This window comes from Aythya fuligula, chromosome 7, assembly GCF_009819795.1.
Source record: "Aythya fuligula isolate bAytFul2 chromosome 7, bAytFul2.pri, whole genome shotgun sequence".
NCBI classification, from domain to species: domain Eukaryota; kingdom Metazoa; phylum Chordata; class Aves; order Anseriformes; family Anatidae; genus Aythya; species Aythya fuligula.
Window position 1 is genome coordinate 4754237 of NC_045565.1, and position 17998 is coordinate 4772234.

Sequence of the window (17998 nt, forward strand, 5' to 3'; positions counted from 1 at the left end):
GGCCGGGGCTGAGGCGGCGCGGGGCTGACGCGGGCGGGCGGCGGGGCCGCAAGATGGCGGCGGCGGGCGGCTGGTGGGCCGAGGCCTGCGAGAAGTTCCGCAGCGCCCGCACCCTGTCGGCCGTGGAGTCGCGCAAGGACCCGGAGAGCGAGCCCTACCGCTCCAAGTACAGCGCCCGGGCGCTGCTGCAGGAGGTGAAGCAGCAGCTGAGCGCCGCCGAGGAGGGAGGCGAGGCGCGGCTGCTGGCCGTGAGGCGCGCCGTGCTGGAGTACGAGCTGGGCGTCAACCACACCGACACCGAGGAGCTGTCGGCCGGCGAGGAGCACCTGCAGCGCTGCACGCAGCTCCTGCAGCCGCACCGCCTCTCCCCGGACTGCGTCTCCCTCTACATCCAGGCCCAGGTGGGCAGCGGGCTCTGAGGGAGCTCTGAGGGGGCCCTGGGTGCTGTGAGCTCGGCGGAGGGGCGCTGGGAGGGAGCTGCTCCTCTCCAGCCCCTTCGCTTCTCGCCCGAAAGAGTGGTTCCTCAGGGGTGTGGAGGTGTGCTGCTTGCTCGCTGAGCATTAGCAGTGTGTTCTCTGGATGTAAACCAGGTGTTGGCAAAGCAGCCTCCTCCTCCGGATAGGGAAGCAGGGATTCATAAGGAATTCGCAAGAATAGCAGAAGATTTCAGTGTGTCCAGGCCTTAACTGGTACTCCTTAACCCTCACTTGATGTCAAAGGCAAGTTGGGGGGATGCTTTTATTTATGCGGTATCCTGAAAAGGTAAATTATTCCTAAAATCGCTTGCTTGTTCGCTTTTCAGCATTGCCTGTTATTTCTTAATCTATTATATTTTATTCGACAAGTAAACATCATCTTGAGAGTCTAGAAGTAATAACATTCACTCCCTAAAACTGAAGTAGATAATACTGTTAACAAAATCTCTGTCCAACAGCAGACAGGGCTGCCATCACCTGCCGCCCAGTGCAAGGCGTGCAGCTGTGAGCACTGCTGCTAGATGAGCGTGCCCTCAGCTTTCCATCCCAAGCGCTGTAAAAGACTTGAGTATTTAAATTAAAAACCACAAAGCCACCAAGCCTGAGTATGAACGCAGTAGTAGTCACCGTGGCTGTAATTCTACATCAGCGTGTTCTAGGGACTGCAAATTATGTTGTCACTGCACTTGTGCTGTTTGGAGGGGAGGCGCGTTCCTTTTTCCTGCTGGGCCTGTTCCTGTAGTCCTACCTGTAATTTCTGACCTTTTATGTAAGGGTATATATGGCAACTTCTGTCTAATTAAATTTGGTCAGTTCCAGTGCTCAGCGGTGGGTAAAATGTTTCTGTTCATAAACATCATGCTATGTGGTGCTTTCTTTTAAAAATAATAAAAGGAATGGAAATGAAAGGGCCAGGAGGCTGGCATACAACTATGCATAGTAGCTTTTTTGAAGGTCTTTTTTTTTAATCTTACTTGATTTTGTAATAACACTGGCTAGGAATTAAATCAGCACAGTAGACATTGATCACTCTTAATACTTTTGTCTTATTTTTGTAAAAGGTAGGTTCACAGCTGCAGTAACACGTTACTATGTACTTTCCTGTAATACAAATCTAAAGGTGGCAATCCGTAGCTTTTACATCTTAGTAGTTCCTTTCATCTCTTCTTGTAGTCAAAGTGTACAAGCATTCACTCCTAGCATTTTTTCCCTGTTAAATTTTTCCACAAAGTTGTGATGGCAAATATCTAATCTGATAGCGAATGATTTAAAAGATGCTTGAATCAGATGTAGAGCATGCTGTGTTGAAAAAACTTTATTTGAACACACCAGTCCTAATTTAGGAGAGCAAACACAGAAAGTTACACTTTGTGAGATGATATTTGTATGTATTTGCCCCTGTGGGAACCTTCCTCTTTGAGCAACTTGTGATAAAATGGGTTGCCTCTTGAAATGTATGATTTTAAAATACATATATGGGAATGAAGACTGATAAGTTATTTGGATAAAACATGTGATGTAATTGGAAAATAACTATTTTGTTCTTCCTTTTAAATTCAGAACAATCTAGGTATCCTGTGGTCTGAAAGGGATGAAATTAAAACTGCACAAACTTACCTGGAATCTGCCGAAGCCTTGTATAATCAATACATGAAAGAGGTACTGTATTTATTAATATTCTGACAGGTCTTACTTTTGTGCATCACTTACAGTTTCATTGGTCTTGGAAAAAACATACAATGGAACTTGAGTTTCTGAGCTTTATACTCGCTGCTGTGATACTTTTGAGTTTGTGCTGCTAGCAGAGGAGGCTCACTTGCTAGTTTCAAAATGGGTTTACTCAGAAAAATAGTTTTGCTCAAAAAAAAAAAATCCTTGATGAAAGATCTTTGAGGTGATACTCCACATTGAAGACAAGTAGAACTTGGTTTCTAATTGAGATTGTACTAATCTTGTTTTGGGAATGCTGTGAAATGTCAAACTTTCAGATAAGGGAAATAAAGTGCAATGTTTGCATGGCTTGGTCTGACCATGCACAACGTAATATTGCATAGAGGCAAGGAGTTTAGTTCATTTCAAAGAGGACAATCTTACAAGCAGTTATACCCCTCTTGCACATTAAACAACCTTTTGAGTCGTGGATTCTGCTGTATGTCAACAAAGGCTCCCTTGTGCTATTGTTAGGTGGAAGTGTTCCTGAGCGAGCTAAAATTATTTATGAGCTTAAAGGAGCAGTATGAAGTTAGCTGCATTAAATTAGTTTTACATGAATATGGATTACAGAATAAGTTATTCTGGAAATTTTAAGATGGGTTATTCTTTGTGGGTTATTTCCTGCCACAGTATTGCCTTTGTAACCGTGCTAGTCTACACTTAGAGAAGAGGTAATGGATAATAGGGTGTAAAAAATAACTTGTGTTACCAAGACTGTTCTCCACCCTCTGAATCAGTTGGTTTAACTAGAGACACTGTACCTCTCTACAGACCCTCACTCTAATTAATTCCTGATGTTCATCAGTGATATACCCAGCCAAGCACGATATTGTTAGCTTCCACAGCACCTCTAAAAGATTGTGTCTTGCTCCAGTGGTTATGGTTTTGAACAGCTACTACCACGTATTTCAGTGGATTGCATTCTTCTCGTATGAAGAAAATAATTACTTCGTACATACCACAATATACACGAGGATTATGACGGAGCTTTTGGTTTAAAAAACAAAAACAATATGAAGTATTTCAGTAATAATTCACTCATTTTCATTAATTCATTAATTAATTGCATGTAGGTCATGTCTTAGATCAAGATTTAGCAGCTTCATCCTCCAAAAACATTGGCTGTTGTCTCATTTGTATGTTTGAGTGAACGGCCTCAGCAGCTTGTGAATAAAGGGAGTGATTGCAAAGTGGCAAGAGCAGTCCCTGCAGCAGGTCTGCTGAGTGCTCTGCACGTAATGTTCTCTGCGCTACTTCCTGCAGGATGTTTTCTTGTTACTGATTAATGCTGCTGGGCAAACGAATATTTCACACTTGAAGACAAGCTTAGTGCTAAACTGATGCTTTAAAAACATGATGTAAAGCCATTATGTTGTTACATAATCTAAAGACACCCAATTGTAGTCCTGTAAAAATACAGGGTGAGTATTTCTGGGGCAGGTAGCATGCGTTATTTTGAAGTATGCAGGCAGAAATATTTTACAAGCTGAACACGGTGTACTTCTGTGTGAAATTGTGGTCTTCTCCCCCCCACCCCCCAGATTTCTTGAATGATGTAGAATTGCTGCAGAGATGTGATTTTCAGATAGCTGTAGATGCATTATGTGAAGTTCTGTTGAATTTAGGATTGCAAAGTGATAAAGCAGTCTGCAGCCAGCAGAGGGAGCGCTGTGTCACAAAGTAGGAGAAATGCAGTTGACTAAATAGGTGGTGTATTCCTGCAGGATGGAAATCCTCCCCTGGATCCCAGTGAACATTTCATGTCAGAAGAAGAAAAACTCACAGACCAAGAAAGATCAAAAAGGTGGGTACATAGCAGCATATTCTAATTCTTGTAATTTTTATTTTCTTACCTAGGAGGGTGTATTTAGGGAGTAGAAAATGACAAAATCTAAGGAGTTTCTTTTTTCAGATTTGAAAAAGCCTATACCCATACGCTGTATTATCTGGCCCAAATCTACCAACACCTAGAGATGACTGAGAAGGCTGCTCAGTATTGCCATACTACTCTGAAACGACAGCTTGAGTACTGTGGCTATTACCCCGTGGAATGGGCACTCAATGCTGCTACGCTGTCACAGTACTATCTCTCTAAGGTAATATAGTGATTTTTCTGCTGTAATTATATTGTAAACATAGCTAGCAAGTAAGACTACTGTTTAAACAGCTGTTTGGAGCAGGGCTCCCTGTTAAATTAAAAGTGGCCTCATATTAAACCATGGATTGTCTTCTGACATGACAGCTATTATTTTTTTCTGAAGAAGCCATAGAAGCCTTGTTTTTTAATTTTTTTCTGTGGCATAGTGATGACAACAGGGAAAACGGACAGGGCTTTAGACAAGGAAAGCTGTGTAGTTAATGAACATCTCAGCAGTGATGTGACATGATGCTTGTAAGTGAAATTTACTAGGTCATAATTGCTTAATCTTAAATTATTCTTTCTAATTATATTGTTCTCTTATCATACAGAGTCTGAAAACAAAGGCGTCTTAGGGCTGAGGTATTGCACGTTGTATGTTCCATATAAATCATTATCCTTTGTATTTTGGCACGTGTTTAAGAACTGAGCCTACGTGAACATTAAGGCTAACTGTAAGATGATAACTGTTATTTCTGCACATCTGTCTGGACTCTAAATAATCAGTCCTGTTAGGAAATGCTTCCATTTTGGTTAGGAATGTTGAAGTTCCAGACTACTCAGGTGCTTTTTCCTGATCCTTAAAAACTTCTGCCATACATAAACCAGTTAATGCTCATATGAAGAGTAACTTGTCACTTCCATGTGGTTTTGATGCATTGACAAGAGTAATCATTAAACAAGGCAAATATAAGTAAAGGAGTCCAAATCTGACTTTAATGTATCGACTTGTTTGTCCAGCTCCCTTTGACTAACGCCATCTGATACAGTCTTCACCAGAAGATGTCAGGAAGTGATAGTAGCATAGATCAGAGCAGTCTGAAAACGTTCACAGTCTAATATAAAAAAGAATATTAAAAGAGTGGCTTGCTTTTATGGCTGTGGTAGGCAGAAAATAGTTAGAAAATACTGCGTTCAGTAGTACATGTGGAAACATTCTTTTCTTCCAGCATCCAGGGGAATATTCTTGAGAGCCTCTCAGTTCTGTAATTTGCTTTGTACTCCTGTCTCCGTGCTGCCTGAGGTGAGGGGTGTACTCAAGCTGAGAGCAGTGCTTGTGTTGCTTGTTCCAGTGTCAAACGCTGCCGTTTCTGTTTCTCTCAGCAATGCTTCATGGAGTCCCGACATTGTTTAGCAGCAGCCAGTGTCATCTTTAGCCAAGCTGGCCAGGTGCCATCTGCTGAAGACAGTAAGTTCGTACAAGTGTTCAACAATAAAATACGGTGAATTATGCATCATTCATACAGGCATTAAAAGTGAAGCCTATAAATATGTACAAAACATATTCTGGTGTTAATTTTCAAAAATCTCTTTTGTTAATAAACTGGAATGTCTCTGAAGAGCTGCTGCTACTGCAGCTTAAGATTAGCTATGAGTAAACCCTTCGAAAATAAAATTGAGTGCTTGTTGATGATGTTTCAGAAAGCATACCAGAAAGAGTTAGATAAGGTTTGCATTTACTGTAAAAGTGGCGAAGATTAAAAACTGAAACTTAAAACAATAGTTTTAAATTTTAATGCTTTCAGTAGTGGCAGTTCACCCACTTGTTACTGTATCTGTGCTTAATATCCAGCTTACTTTTGTTGTAAACCATCAGAGGAGGATGATTCAATGAACCAAAGGGGGTGCTTCCTGGGCATAGTTTTTGAAGGGGGCAGGAAACTGCAGCTCTTAAAAACCACAAATCGAGAAGGTACTTGTACTGCCTTTTGTTGCTGAATGCTGCAGCCTCATTAATGGCTATTTTTGAAGTTGTAGATATCACCCTTGTTGTTTGGGATATTTATGTAAAGGAACGACTTCACTGTTCAGCACAAAGATCAATAAAAGACTTCTAAAGAACTGACCGCAATTTTAAGGACCTGTGGTTACGTGATAGCATCAGTACGCAACATAAGTCATCGTTGTAGGATTATGCTTTGCTTATCTACAGCACAGCTTCTTATGTTCCATGTCTTGGGCAAATGAAAGCTTCAAAACAGAGCTTAACTGACGGAGTACTCAGGGTAGTCCCAGCGTGAGTTCGTAACTCTGACTTTAACTGGTGAATTATATTGTTAAACTTCAATGGTTTGAGCTGTTTAGAGCTCTAGCACTTGAAGCCATCCATATTGTTAATTCACACAAAGTATAACCTGAATAGACTCAAATGAATTTTACCTAATTGAAGTTCAGTGATAGTACAATGATTTTAGTATTTTTTCTTGCTCAAAAATACAGAATTGTATGCAGTTGCCTTTGAGGATGTACTTATGTGATGGTGTCCAAAAGACTTTCAGTTTCAAGGGAACGGGACTGTCAGAGCTGGGTTATGCTGATCTCTTAGGCCTGTAAAAACCCAGGGGTTTTCAAACAGTCTGTGTTATAAAATATTCAGTAGGTCTGAATCCGTGTTTATGGGCTTCTGTAGCTACCTGTCTGCACAGTTGTCAGAGTTCTTGAATATGGTCATTAAAGTAAAAAATGAGGTGATGTTTTCAGTAGGCATGTAGAAGCATATCAGCTGTTTACAGAGTTGTATAATGACCTAACACAGTGAACGTGTATCTGTCCAACAAGGAAGAAAAAATAATTAACTACAAGTAATGTTTCCTTTGCATGTAACATTTGGGGTTATTACTGGAGTGCTCAGGTATTAATGTTCTTCTGCATTTATTTCCACTAACTAGATGAAAATGAGCAAGACCAGCAGGACCTTCGACAGAGAAAAGCTGAAATTGCAAGGTGCTGGATTAAGTATTGCTTGAATCTTCTGCAGAGTGCTCGGAAATTACTTGAGGTAACTCAAAATCTGTTCTGTGGAATAGATTGCTAAAAAGAAAAAGTCTGTTTTGATGCTTGTAGCAGGAGTCAGTTCATAGCTGGTAGCAAATGATAAGCAATTGCCCAATGAATAATAAAATAGCTGCTTGAAATCTAGCAGGTATTTCGTAGCGTGTTTTGGCTTTAATGCAGTACTTAGAAATAAGCATGGATGGGAGAAAAGCTCGCTAACGTGATCAGTGTGCTGCTTGTACAGCAACTTCACCAATTCCTCTCCTCCCTTGAATTTGCTCATGGCTTGATTTTGGCAGGTCAGTAAGAACATCCTCTTGATAACGCAGCACATTCGCCTGCTGGTGTTTTCATGCTAAATGCTCTGCAGAAGCAGGGCCGTATGGCTTTACATCTATTGGTTTGATTACGTTGTCACACAGAGTAGGGAGACTTAAATTGTTTTTGTCCTGTGTTTTTACATAATCAAGCTTGTAATCTACATTTTTGTTAGTGAATATAAGGTTTAATGTGCAAGTTGTGTCTTCTGTGTTTTGCTGCTAGCTAGTTTGTATTTGAAAAGTAACTTGTAAATAAAATGATCCAGTGTAAGCCTGCCTTTGTAAGGCACGTGCACTTTTAATTACTATGCTTTGTCTTTTCAGGATGACATTGGAGAGATGGATTTATTCAAGCAAATGCAACTTAAAGCCCAAAGGAGAATAGAGGAAGATGAGAACGAGAACGACAGGAAAAAAGCTGTCCTTTTTGGGACGAGCGATATATGTGACTCTGTCTTAGCCATGGAAGAGAAAGTGAGCAGCGTGTATCCGTTAGATTTTCAGGAAGCCAGGGAGATATTTCTAGTGGGTCAGAACTATGTTCAGGAAGCAAAAGAGTTCTTCCAGGTTGATGGTTATGTTACTGACCATATTGAGATTGTTCAGGATCACAGTGCGTTGTTTAAGGTCCTTGCTTTCTTCGAAGAAGACTATGAGAGACGCTGCAAAATGCACAAGCGTAGGATAGACATGCTGGAGCCGATATACGCAGACTTGAACCCGCAGTACTACCTGTTGATCAGTAGGCAGCTTCAGTTTGAACTAGCCGAGACCTATTACGAGATGATGGATTTAAAGGTATCTATTGGTAACAGGTTAGAGGGGCTTGACTCCCACACGATAAAAAAAGTGAATTCCTTGGCTCAGTTAGCAATCAAGTATTACGAACTCTTCTTAGATTCTTTGAGGGACCCAGATAAGGTGTTTCCTGAGGAGCTCGACGAAGATGTTCTCCGCCCTGCAATGGTGGCTAAATTTCATATCGCGCGGCTCTATAGTAAGCTTATTACTTCAGATAGCAAAAAGCAACTGGAAAATATGCAGACATCATTAGAATATTACACATTTCTGATAGACTATTGCGAGAAGCACCCAGATGCTGTCCGGGTTGTTGAGACTGAACTAGAGCTCAGTAAGGAGATGGTGGGCCTTCTTCCAGCAAGAATGGAGAGGCTGAGAGCAAAACTGGGGCCATTTGTATAAATACTTGCCTTGAAGGAAATGTGCATTATTAAAATGATCTCTGTCAAAACTAGTGCTGCCGGACAGTTTCAGTGCCGATTAATAAAACTGAGGTGCCCACAGTTAGGCAGTCCAACTAGAGCCTGCAGTAACGCAACTTCTTGAAAAACAGAGCACTCCACTTTAGTAGCTCACCCACACTAATGGTCTAAACCTTAAATGTAAAGTGAATGTCCAGAGGATGCTTTGTATTGCTTGTACTGTATGTAAATATAAACCTTTTCTCCTTCTATTTTTCCCTTTGAGATGCGGTCTAAATGTAGTGCTGCACAAAAATGGTTTCTTCAAAGAGAATCTGTTGCTCTGGCAAAAATTTTCGAAGAAACTTGAGGCACGTTCTTCCACTTAGAAAACTTTTTCTCTCTTGTAACCTTTGTCCCCAGAAAACCTTATCTGTATGAAGGGAACTCTATTTTCATTATTTATTTTATGTGTTGCTCAGTGTTTTCTTTCCCTAACAGATAGAGGCTCAATAAATGGACTACCTTGACTAAATGTTTTTGTTCAGAGTCCTTAGAATTCCGTTTTGTCTTACTAAGATACGATACACGGTACAACTTCTACCAAAATAAATGCTTGTGAAAGTGTTTTCCCATGTGCCATCAATCAAAACACACGAGCATTTGAAGCGCCAGAATGACAAGCAAGAAAGCAGCGGACTTTCTTGCTCAAGGTGGGAGGAGATGCTCTGTTCTTTGTACAACTGTTAAAAAGTGGTAGGGTGTAGAGGTGCCATGGGATAGTGCTCCAAACACTGCTTCAAGGCCTGAGGTGCCATAAACAGCTCCTTGTGTAGGTCAGGAAGGTCTGAAGCTTTCTCAGCCAGCGCTGCAGGTAGGCACCTCTCCGAAGTTACTGCAGATCCTCAGGAGCACTGTTCAAAGGTCTGATTTGATGCTGTGGATTGCAAGCTTCTCTATTAGAGCTGGTTCTCATTAAGGACCTGCTGGTTTGGCCGTGTTCCTGGTCTTACACAAACCATCACTTTTGCCCCGTTCTGAATTAGCCCCCTGTTTACTCCTTCATGGAAGACCAGGCTGTGTTTCTGCCCCAAAACACACACTGAGCTTGCCTTTGTATTTCTTGTGTCTGTGGCAGGATTACAAGCCAGTGCTGTAGATGAAATATAGGCTGAGCACACGATCAAGCCATATACGTAGAGAGAAGAGTCGGAGAGGTCAGCCAGCTCTGGGAAAGCGCAGTGACAAGGGTGTGCAGTAACGAGCCGCCACATGCGGGCAGTCTTATCGTTATCGAGCTGATGGGAAGATTTTTACAGAAATGGAGGGCATTGAATGAGAACAGCCCAACTATGGGTTTCTTATGGAAACCTCAAGAAAACGAGAACATTTTTAACTGGAGAGGGGCTGAGGGAGGAGCATATGCAAGCAAGAAAGTACATCGTGTATGTGTGGTAAAAACCTCTCGTTTGCAGACTGCTGTGCAGAACGGGCTGGCTGACTGCTAACCACAAGCAAATAGGCCAAGACACGGGGCCTGGAAATGAGAGGCAGCAAAGCTCAAAACTAGAGCATCTATTTTGCATGCATGCAGGGAGCGTGTGGGCACGTGTGTGTGAATGCGTGTGCACTGTTTGTTTTCCTACTTGTCTAGTCAGCCTTTACGAGTTTCCTTTCCACTGTCAGTACCTCAATTCAGTTTTTCCCTCGTCCTGACGGTGGGACGGCCCACAGGTCGTCAGAGGGCTGTACGGTGTTCTTGTGTTATTGCAGTTAAAGGCAGGGTGCATTTTTACCCCTAACTCATAATTTAAAATACAAGGTCATATTTTTCTAATAACTCCAGCAGTTATTCAAGTATCTACTCTGTTCAAGTAGAAAAAGAACTTCAATGTTTTGTTTATTTTCCCCTCGTATTTAAATATTCCACCCTTGAGGGCCTCCACGTGAATGTTTTAAAGCAAGGCTGGGCTGATCAAACTTGGCTTTTCTTGTAATTCAGGGAAAGACAGACCGAGGGCTAACCCACTGTACAAACGCAGAGCTGAGTGCAGGGCCCTGTGTCACTTGTAGCCAGCAGCTGGTGCAGAGAGGAGCACCCCTCTTGGTAGCAGCTTTTGTTTTGTATTCACCAAAATCCTGGTCCAAGCTCAGTGGAGAACAGGACAATACTTAAAAAGGCCTGGAAATAAGAGAGAACGGGGCTTTTTTCACACTTTTTTTTCAGCTTGTGTGGTTGGTGCTGTGGTTTGGACACCTCTTGCCTCTGCGGGAGTGCTTCAACTGGTGTTAAAAGCTGCAGTATAATGTAAGTGTATATATTAATTATATATTACATTTAGGGAAATGTTCCAGAAACCATTCATGTCTGTTCTTCATCTCCTACAGTAAAAGCTGAAGACTGCTACCAGCTGAACGTATTTTATTCCTGAGACTAGTTTGTGCCAGATGCTCAGTGCAACACATTGTGTTGTGGGACTTCGAGGCACGTCTTTTTTATGGAAACCTCTTGAATATTTCCTATTTGTTAAACTATCTGATGGAATGGACTCAGATGGTGTAGTAGCTTAAAAAAAGGGAGGGAGGCCAGGAGGGGACTTGCTGGATTAGGCAGCAAAGTTCCCTTCAGGAATGCTGAGTTTTAACTGTGAAGTATGTGTGAGGTCAGGCATTTATTTCAAAGATTAATTAAAGATTAGATTCCTGTGAACTCCATTTAACCTGCGTTTTGTTCTTTTTTGTACCTCAAAAAAACTCGTGCCACTGAAAACTCCTCTCTGTTGTTCTGCTGGTTTTTTTTTCTCCTTACCCAGCGTGGAGCAGTGAGGTTTACAAGCAGCCCATGTTTGTGCAGCATGCATATCAAGTGTCAGATCTCCTAGACGTGGAGGCTATAACCTCAGCGTCCTTCAGACAGAGCACAACACTCACTGGAGACAATTTGTTTTGTTTAAAAACAGTTTCGTTTTAACTTAAAATGCTCTCAATTCTCATACTAGCAAAGATGCTTTACGCGTTACAAAGTGGGTGGATCAGGAAGCTTGTTAAATGGTTCAGGACAGGGAATGAAACCACTGCCTTTTTCTGTCTCACCCCAAAGCCTATGGAAGGAGGGAGGCTCTTTCCCTTTTTCCCTCGAGGAGAGTGGCAGAACGGCCGTGTCCTTTGCCATTCTCCTCCCTTACACTGGCTGAAACACCAGGGGAACTGAGAAGCGAGCCCTCGCTTCCCCTTTCCCATCAGGAAAATGTGTCCCCTGCGCCCCACAGGGGACAGTCTTACGTGATCTTGGCAAGGCGATGACTTCCTCCTCTATCTGCAGGCAGATGCCTCGATGTATCGGTGCAGAGCTGGCACTGGGTGTGATCGCTGCAGCAGCCCCACGTCCGGAAACATTGCAGGAGCCTGATTAAGCTCAACATCAGACAACAAGATACAAGGCTGATCTGCTTAACTTACGGCTTCAGGCATTTCAGTTTTGTTTTGGTTTGTTTTTTTTTTCTTTTTTCCCTTTTGCTCAGCACTCAGTGAAGATGAGCTTTACTTGTGTGTTTCTTCTAAAAGATTGAGATAATCACTGCTGCTTTGATGTTTTCTGTGGAACTTTTCGTTACAAAATGCCCAGAACCAGCCCCAGTCCCACCAGCAGGACCCCCACCTCAGCTGGCGTCCCTGAGGCTGACCCCTTCGCAGCCTTGCAGTTACAGAAGTGAAGACTGTTATGTTAACATCAAGTGTGTAAATTTGTGGCTGGAAGCATTTGTCAACTTTTTCCTCCTCAGTTGCAACATTTTAGGTTACTTTAGGGCTTGCCAGGAATAATTAATGCAGATTTTGAATTCCGTTTAAAAACGTGGCTCATATACTTCCAAGTAACTCTTTCGAAGTGCCTGCTGGCACTTTTTAATTTCGCTGTGTAGTTGATCACGTCTCGCTCTTCCTCATCCCAGCGAGATGTCTGAGCAATCAGTGATTTCCTACCAAGAACCATTTGCCTGCCTGCCCTTTTCCAAAAGCTCACAGTTGGGGATTTACAGCCAAAGAGGTGAGCGTTGTACCAGAGAGACTGTGCGGGGAGGGAATACTGAGCACAGCCCCTTTTACAGCCACCAAAATAGCTCGAGTTTGTCTGGAGAAGTGACTCACAGCAGCTTGGAAGAGCACAATTGTTCAGGTGTTTTGTGCTCACGTGTTTAGTGCTGGAGGTTTTTTCTCATCTGGTGCACAGAAATGCTGAAAGTCTCCTCACATGCTCATTGACACTGCGAAAGAGACGTCGAGCAGTGATGCAAGTATTTCGCTGTTAGAGCTATTAGTAGGCTTTGCTGACAGAACAAAAAGGAATTGGGTGAGTGATGAGTGGAAGGCTGCAATGGGCAAGTTGGAGCGAGACGTCAGTCACTGGGCACCGTGAGAGGGCAGCGAGGGCGTGCGTCAGAGAGCTCCAACGTCCCCGTCTGAAACACAGGGGGCAAAAAGAAGGAATTAGCAAGATGCTTTCCTGTAAGTTAACCCTCTCGGAGGAGAGGAAGAGAAAGTGGTTCCCGGACAGGCTCTCCCGCAGCTCTGAGTGCTGGCCATGAAACTCTGCTCGCCTGGAGCCCATCTCCAGAGGAGTCCAGCAGCCTCCAGGGACGCTTCAGAGCAGCCCATGAGAGGAGGCAGTCAGGTCGGCTCAGAGCCTCCCTCTGCCAGAAAACCAGGACTTTGCACATAACGGAGGCACTGATGGGCCAAAAGTGACATCAGGTTCTGTGCAATAGAGACGAGAGGACAGCAGGGATGATGCTGGAGCTGATGACCACCAGCCCAGCGTGGTCTGCAGGCTCAGGGAGATGAGGGGACGATAAGGAACAGCACAACCTCCTGTATTTGCAAATAACTCTCAAATCCTTCTCCTGAACTTCTCCACGTGCTCTGTCTTATTTTTTACGGTGCCAAGCTGCCTATGTTACTTAGGGCTTTAGTAAGAGCACACCTCGCTCTGCACCATAAAGGCACAAAGTTCTGCTAGCAGGAGGGGCTCCTGAGTGTGACCACCCTCATCAGCCTGTCCTAACTCTACTGCAGTGTTTGCTGGGAGCACCACATGGGATGAATCCAGTCCCAGGCTGGCAGAGCTCTGTTTTTGTCAGAGCCAAGATCTCTGGTGGCAGCTTCCTGTGGACCATCCGCAGCGCTCGGTGCCCGTGCAGCTGTGGCTTTTCTCTCTGGGTGTCTGTTGGCCTTTATCATGGGAAAAAAACAGGGAGCTGCTCTTCTGCGCGATCTAGATGGCAGCAAACGTCAGATTTCTGTGCAACGCACGTGAGTGGCAATGACTTCTTGTGAGATCTGGATCTTATCTTCACGGGCCAGGTCCTGATACTGCCCTTGGAGGCAAGAGGCTACGGCACGAGAGGCAGAGGGATGCTGTACCCTGTGGGCTGCTGTGTGCCAGCATCCCAGGCACTGGGCTCAGCCACAGCCAGGGTGGAGGATCCATCCTGGACTTAGAAATCCCCTCAAGGTTCCCAAATCTACCTCCTGGGTTCATCAGCTCTTTGTCGAGCTGTGATGCCCGTGGCCATCCTTCTCCCTTTAGCCTCTTTTCCAGCGCTGCTCAGCACAAGCGTAGCCTTTCTGTACCACCAGTCCCCAGCACAGCGACCTACAGATAACGCAGCGATGTGTAATATGTTTGTGTAGATAACAGTGACCCCTGAGCGTGCAGTGACCCCACAGCAGTTGGGCTTTATCTGATTTCTGAGCAGTTATGAATGAGAAACTTCTTTATCAGGACCCCCCTCTGGGTGGACAACGCCTCGCCCCTGTACCTGCATGATACGGGACCATCAGGAGGGAATTTTCTTGCCCTAAATCCCCCGTTGTCAATGGCAGGATAGATGCCCTCACGCTGGGCACTCTCACAGCATGATCGCAATTTACTGATGTTAAAAATTACTCATCACTCCTGAGGTACACTGGGAGATAAAACAGCCCTGCGAGTTATGACTGAGGCGTTGTTCATCACTTGAGCTTTTGAGATGTTTCTTCTCTGCTTTTGAGGCTATTTCCAGGCATTTTGGGCACCCTGGGAGGAATCCCAGGTGTCTGCGCAAGGGGCCAGAAGCAGCCCCCTCCCTCTCCCTGCCCCCAAATTAATGCCTTAGAAAAATGCAAAGCCCTTAATCTGCCTTACACGTGATTTGAAAGCAGCAGCACAGCAGCAGTAGGACGCTCCGATGGCCCCACAATGGCACGTTTCAGGGTTATCGCTGTTGCAGAGGGGGCTGTGAGCTGTTCCCCTGCCCACACGGACACAGCCCAGTCCTGGGGGGGGCCTGGGAAGGTTCCGTGAGCCCGTGACCAGCGGAAAAGTCAGAGGTGTGACAGCAGGGACGACACCCTGCATGTTTGCTCCGTTTCCTATTGATGTGCTGAGCACCACCTCAAAAGAAAAGAAAAGAAAAAAAAAAAAAAAAAGCAAAGAAAACAAAAACAAAAACCAACACGGAGTTGATGCTAAAAATACAAAGTAGAGAAGTCGGTACAAATAACTGCTGCCTGCAAGCTTGTCTGTTCGTGCTAGCTTAGAGTCTCCTGGTTTTCCCATGCTGGAAAAACCACGTGTGGAAATGGAAAACAAATGGGAAGAGTTCGCAGCCCCTTGTCGGGCAGTGAATCCGAGGGAGCATCGCAGGGAAAGTCACCGCTGAGCAGAAGCACCGCCGGGGCCTCGGTGGACTTTCCACCTCATAAAAATAGATTCACCACAGACAGCTCGTGCTCCGCGGTGCTGCGGGAGGTGCTGGCAGCATGCTGGCCCCCACATCTCTGCCCGGCTTAACCTGGTGGGGAGTGGTATGAGTAAGAAAAAACCCATCACTGCCGTTGCCTTCTCGTGCCTGATTTATTCTTGGCTAAACTCAAGCCTGGCTGGTTTAATCCCAACGAAAAAGTTGCCAGTGCAACAACACGGTGGGCTGGAGGAAAGGGCAGTGGGCAGGGATGTGTGCTTGGCCCGTGTGCCTGGTGGGCTTGCCGTGGGTTTGCCTTTGCCCGCGGGCAGCACCGGGGTGGGGATTTCGGTGCCCGGTGGGGAAGTGGGGGGCCGGAGCACTGGGCTTTTCCACACATGCCTCACTTCAGTCAATCAGGAAGCGGTGACGCAGGTTATGGGTTGGGTTTGAGGTTTCGGAAACCTTGTCTAAAAGTCGGTCTCCTCGCCTCACTGTATTTCTGAAGCGCGAGGCCGCAGCGGAGGCTGGCGGGGAGAGGAGGAATGCCAGCCAAAATGCAGCTCCCAGTCAGATGTAGCAGGAGGATTTTCCTGGCCGTTTGTGTAATCCTCTTTGTGGGATGCACAGCGCAAGGTAACGCCGAGCGGTTGTTCTCTCTGTAATCCTCTTTCTGGGTGAGGCAGTGTGGGCCAATGAAGCAGCCTCCAAATTTAAGGGAGAATCTTTCAAATTGACCTTCTTCTGGGAGGAACGAGGTCTGCTTAGGAAACCTGCTTTGCTAGCTTCTTGTTTTCTGAAGGGAGAATTGGAAGAAAAGGTGCCTTTTGCTAGTGGAACATTTCTGCGTCCCTCACCCAACCCGTCTAAGAAAAAGACTTTGTAAAATAAGCTACTCTATGTACACATCTATCCAATATATGCTGATATAGATATTTTTAACCAGCCCTTTGTCAAGGGTCGGATTATCTCCTGATATTCTGTTACGCAGCTCTAGAGTAAGGCTGTTGCAGTCCCCATGTCATAACTCCTCTGCTCTACTTGTGGGAGGGAGGAAACGAAATCGGACGTAAGTGTGAGGAAATTAAACGGTTTATTCAGTACAGAAAAAATTGCAACACGCAGCACTAAAACAACGAAAAGGAAATGTTGATTCATGATGACAAATGCCTTGTGGATTCCTTTCTTGTAAGAGAGTGGCACTTACCAACGATGTGTAGGATAATTTCTTGCCAAACTATGGCAAACTATGGCTATGGCAGTGAGAAGCCTTCATTATGCACCTACTGCTGTTTGTGCTCTGAGAAGGAGCTTTCCGAGCTTAGAGCCTGCTTTCTGTATAATGCTTATTTACAAAGTATTCGGCTGCGGTTGTTTCTTCTGTTGCTGCTGTTGTTATAAAAAACCTCCATAAGATGCTAAGAGAAATAAATAAGAAAAGGGAATATGCTGCGAAAGCGGCAGGAAATCCTACCTGAGAGACTTTTTCTCTGACAGAAGAGTGTAGGAGGAAGCGGTAAGTCATCTAGCATATTGTGGCAGTACATGGAGCAATAGAGAGCCGTAATTACAGACAGATATTCCCAAGAACCTGAGAAAAATTACATAGAGTGCTGAAAGGAGGAGGATGTGCCGGGAGGCTTCAGAACAAGTTTAATTAAACGAGACTGGAAAGAAAGATGCTGTACTGTTGCTTCCATCCCCGTGTTCTCCTTTTGGTCATTTTGGAGGACTTGTTCATCACCGTTGGCCCGGGGGGCACCGAGCCGTGGCGGTGGGGTTGGGTAATTTTGCCGTCGCGACACCCACATTGGGACCGGTGGGTGCGGGCGGCTAACGCGGGCTGCTCCCACAGGTGCCCCCGTGCAGAAGGCGCGGTACAAGAGGGTGAGGTGCCGGCCCGACGCCTGGTCCCCCAACTGCATTGAGGAGAAGGCGCCCTGGCTCCTGCCCCATGGCGATGCCAACAGGATCCTGCCTCCCGTGGCCGACCCGTCCCCGTAAGTGCGCGCAGTGCCGTGGGCGTGCAGGGCCGTGGCTCGTCCGGCCCCGTGAGCGTGATATTTGGTAAATAATGTGAGAAATAGTGGGTGTGTAATGAACCCGCTGCTGTTTCAGGGTGAAGAGCGACCAGATGAGCGACATCTTCCCGCTCTCCGAGGAGGAATCGGGCTCCGGCTTGGACACGGCACTGGAGATGGAGCCGGCCTCGGGCTCAGGAGCCGAGGCCATCCCGGCTGCCCGGGCTGCCCGGGGACCCGAGCTGCCGCCGGGGCTGGGGCTGCGGCTGTCGGAGGAGGCTCTGCTCCTCTAGGGCCCCGGCCGCCATGACGGGACCACCCCCGCCACCGCTCAATAAAAACCCTTGCCTTATAACCCTGAACGGCTTTCGCTCAGTACATGTCTTTATTGGGGCTGGACGCTGGCTTGTTTTGGTACATTAAAAGCGTTTATTGGGGCTGAACACCGCGCTGTTTTGGTGCATTAAAGGCGTTTATGGAGGCTGAAGGCTGCGCCGCTGACACACACCCGCCACTCCCCCTCAGCGCCACCACCCCTCCCCCTGCTCCTCCCCACACAGCCGCCCCTTCCCGCCCCTTCCCTCCGCGCATGCGCCGCCCCCTTCCCGCCCCGCCCCTTCCCGCCCCGCGGGCGG

At 45.6% G+C, this 17998-nt stretch overlaps 2 protein-coding genes across 2 annotated transcripts; both read left to right on the top strand.

The window, feature by feature from the left end:
- The first annotated feature begins 48 nt into the window (after positions 1-48).
- KIFBP (kinesin family binding protein) lies at positions 49-9113 on the top strand. Its single transcript, XM_032191378.1, has 7 exons — positions 49-401; positions 2037-2135; positions 3914-3993; positions 4102-4285; positions 5431-5515; positions 6996-7105; positions 7746-9113. The coding sequence occupies exons 1-7, from the start codon at positions 54-56 to the stop codon at positions 8622-8624; spliced, it is 1785 nt and encodes a 594-aa protein (XP_032047269.1). The 5' UTR covers positions 49-53; the 3' UTR covers positions 8625-9113.
- A 6711-nt stretch (positions 9114-15824) lies between these two features.
- Positions 15825-17717, top strand: SRGN (serglycin). The gene is made up of 3 exons (XM_032191665.1): positions 15825-15978; positions 17198-17342; positions 17461-17717. The coding sequence occupies exons 1-3, from the start codon at positions 15888-15890 to the stop codon at positions 17654-17656; spliced, it is 432 nt and encodes a 143-aa protein (XP_032047556.1). The 5' UTR covers positions 15825-15887; the 3' UTR covers positions 17657-17717.
- Positions 17718-17998: the final 281 nt, after the last annotated feature.

Bases quoted from the DNA above. Each gene is read 5' to 3' on its own strand.
- KIFBP (XM_032191378.1), top strand. From the start codon at position 54: ATGGCGGCGGCGGGCGGCTGGTGGGCCGAGGCCTGCGAGAAGTTCCGC. The intron at 402-2,036 runs GTGGGCAGCGGG...TTTTAAATTCAG, and splicing joins CCCTCTACATCCAGGCCCAG to AACAATCTAGGTATCCTGTG. The intron at 7,106-7,745 runs GTAACTCAAAAT...TTGTCTTTTCAG, and splicing joins GTGCTCGGAAATTACTTGAG to GATGACATTGGAGAGATGGA.
- SRGN (XM_032191665.1), top strand. From the start codon at position 15,888: ATGCCAGCCAAAATGCAGCTCCCAGTCAGATGTAGCAGGAGGATTTTC. The intron at 15,979-17,197 runs GTAACGCCGAGC...CTGCTCCCACAG, and splicing joins TGTGGGATGCACAGCGCAAG to GTGCCCCCGTGCAGAAGGCG. The intron at 17,343-17,460 runs GTAAGTGCGCGC...CTGCTGTTTCAG, and splicing joins CCCGTGGCCGACCCGTCCCC to GGTGAAGAGCGACCAGATGA.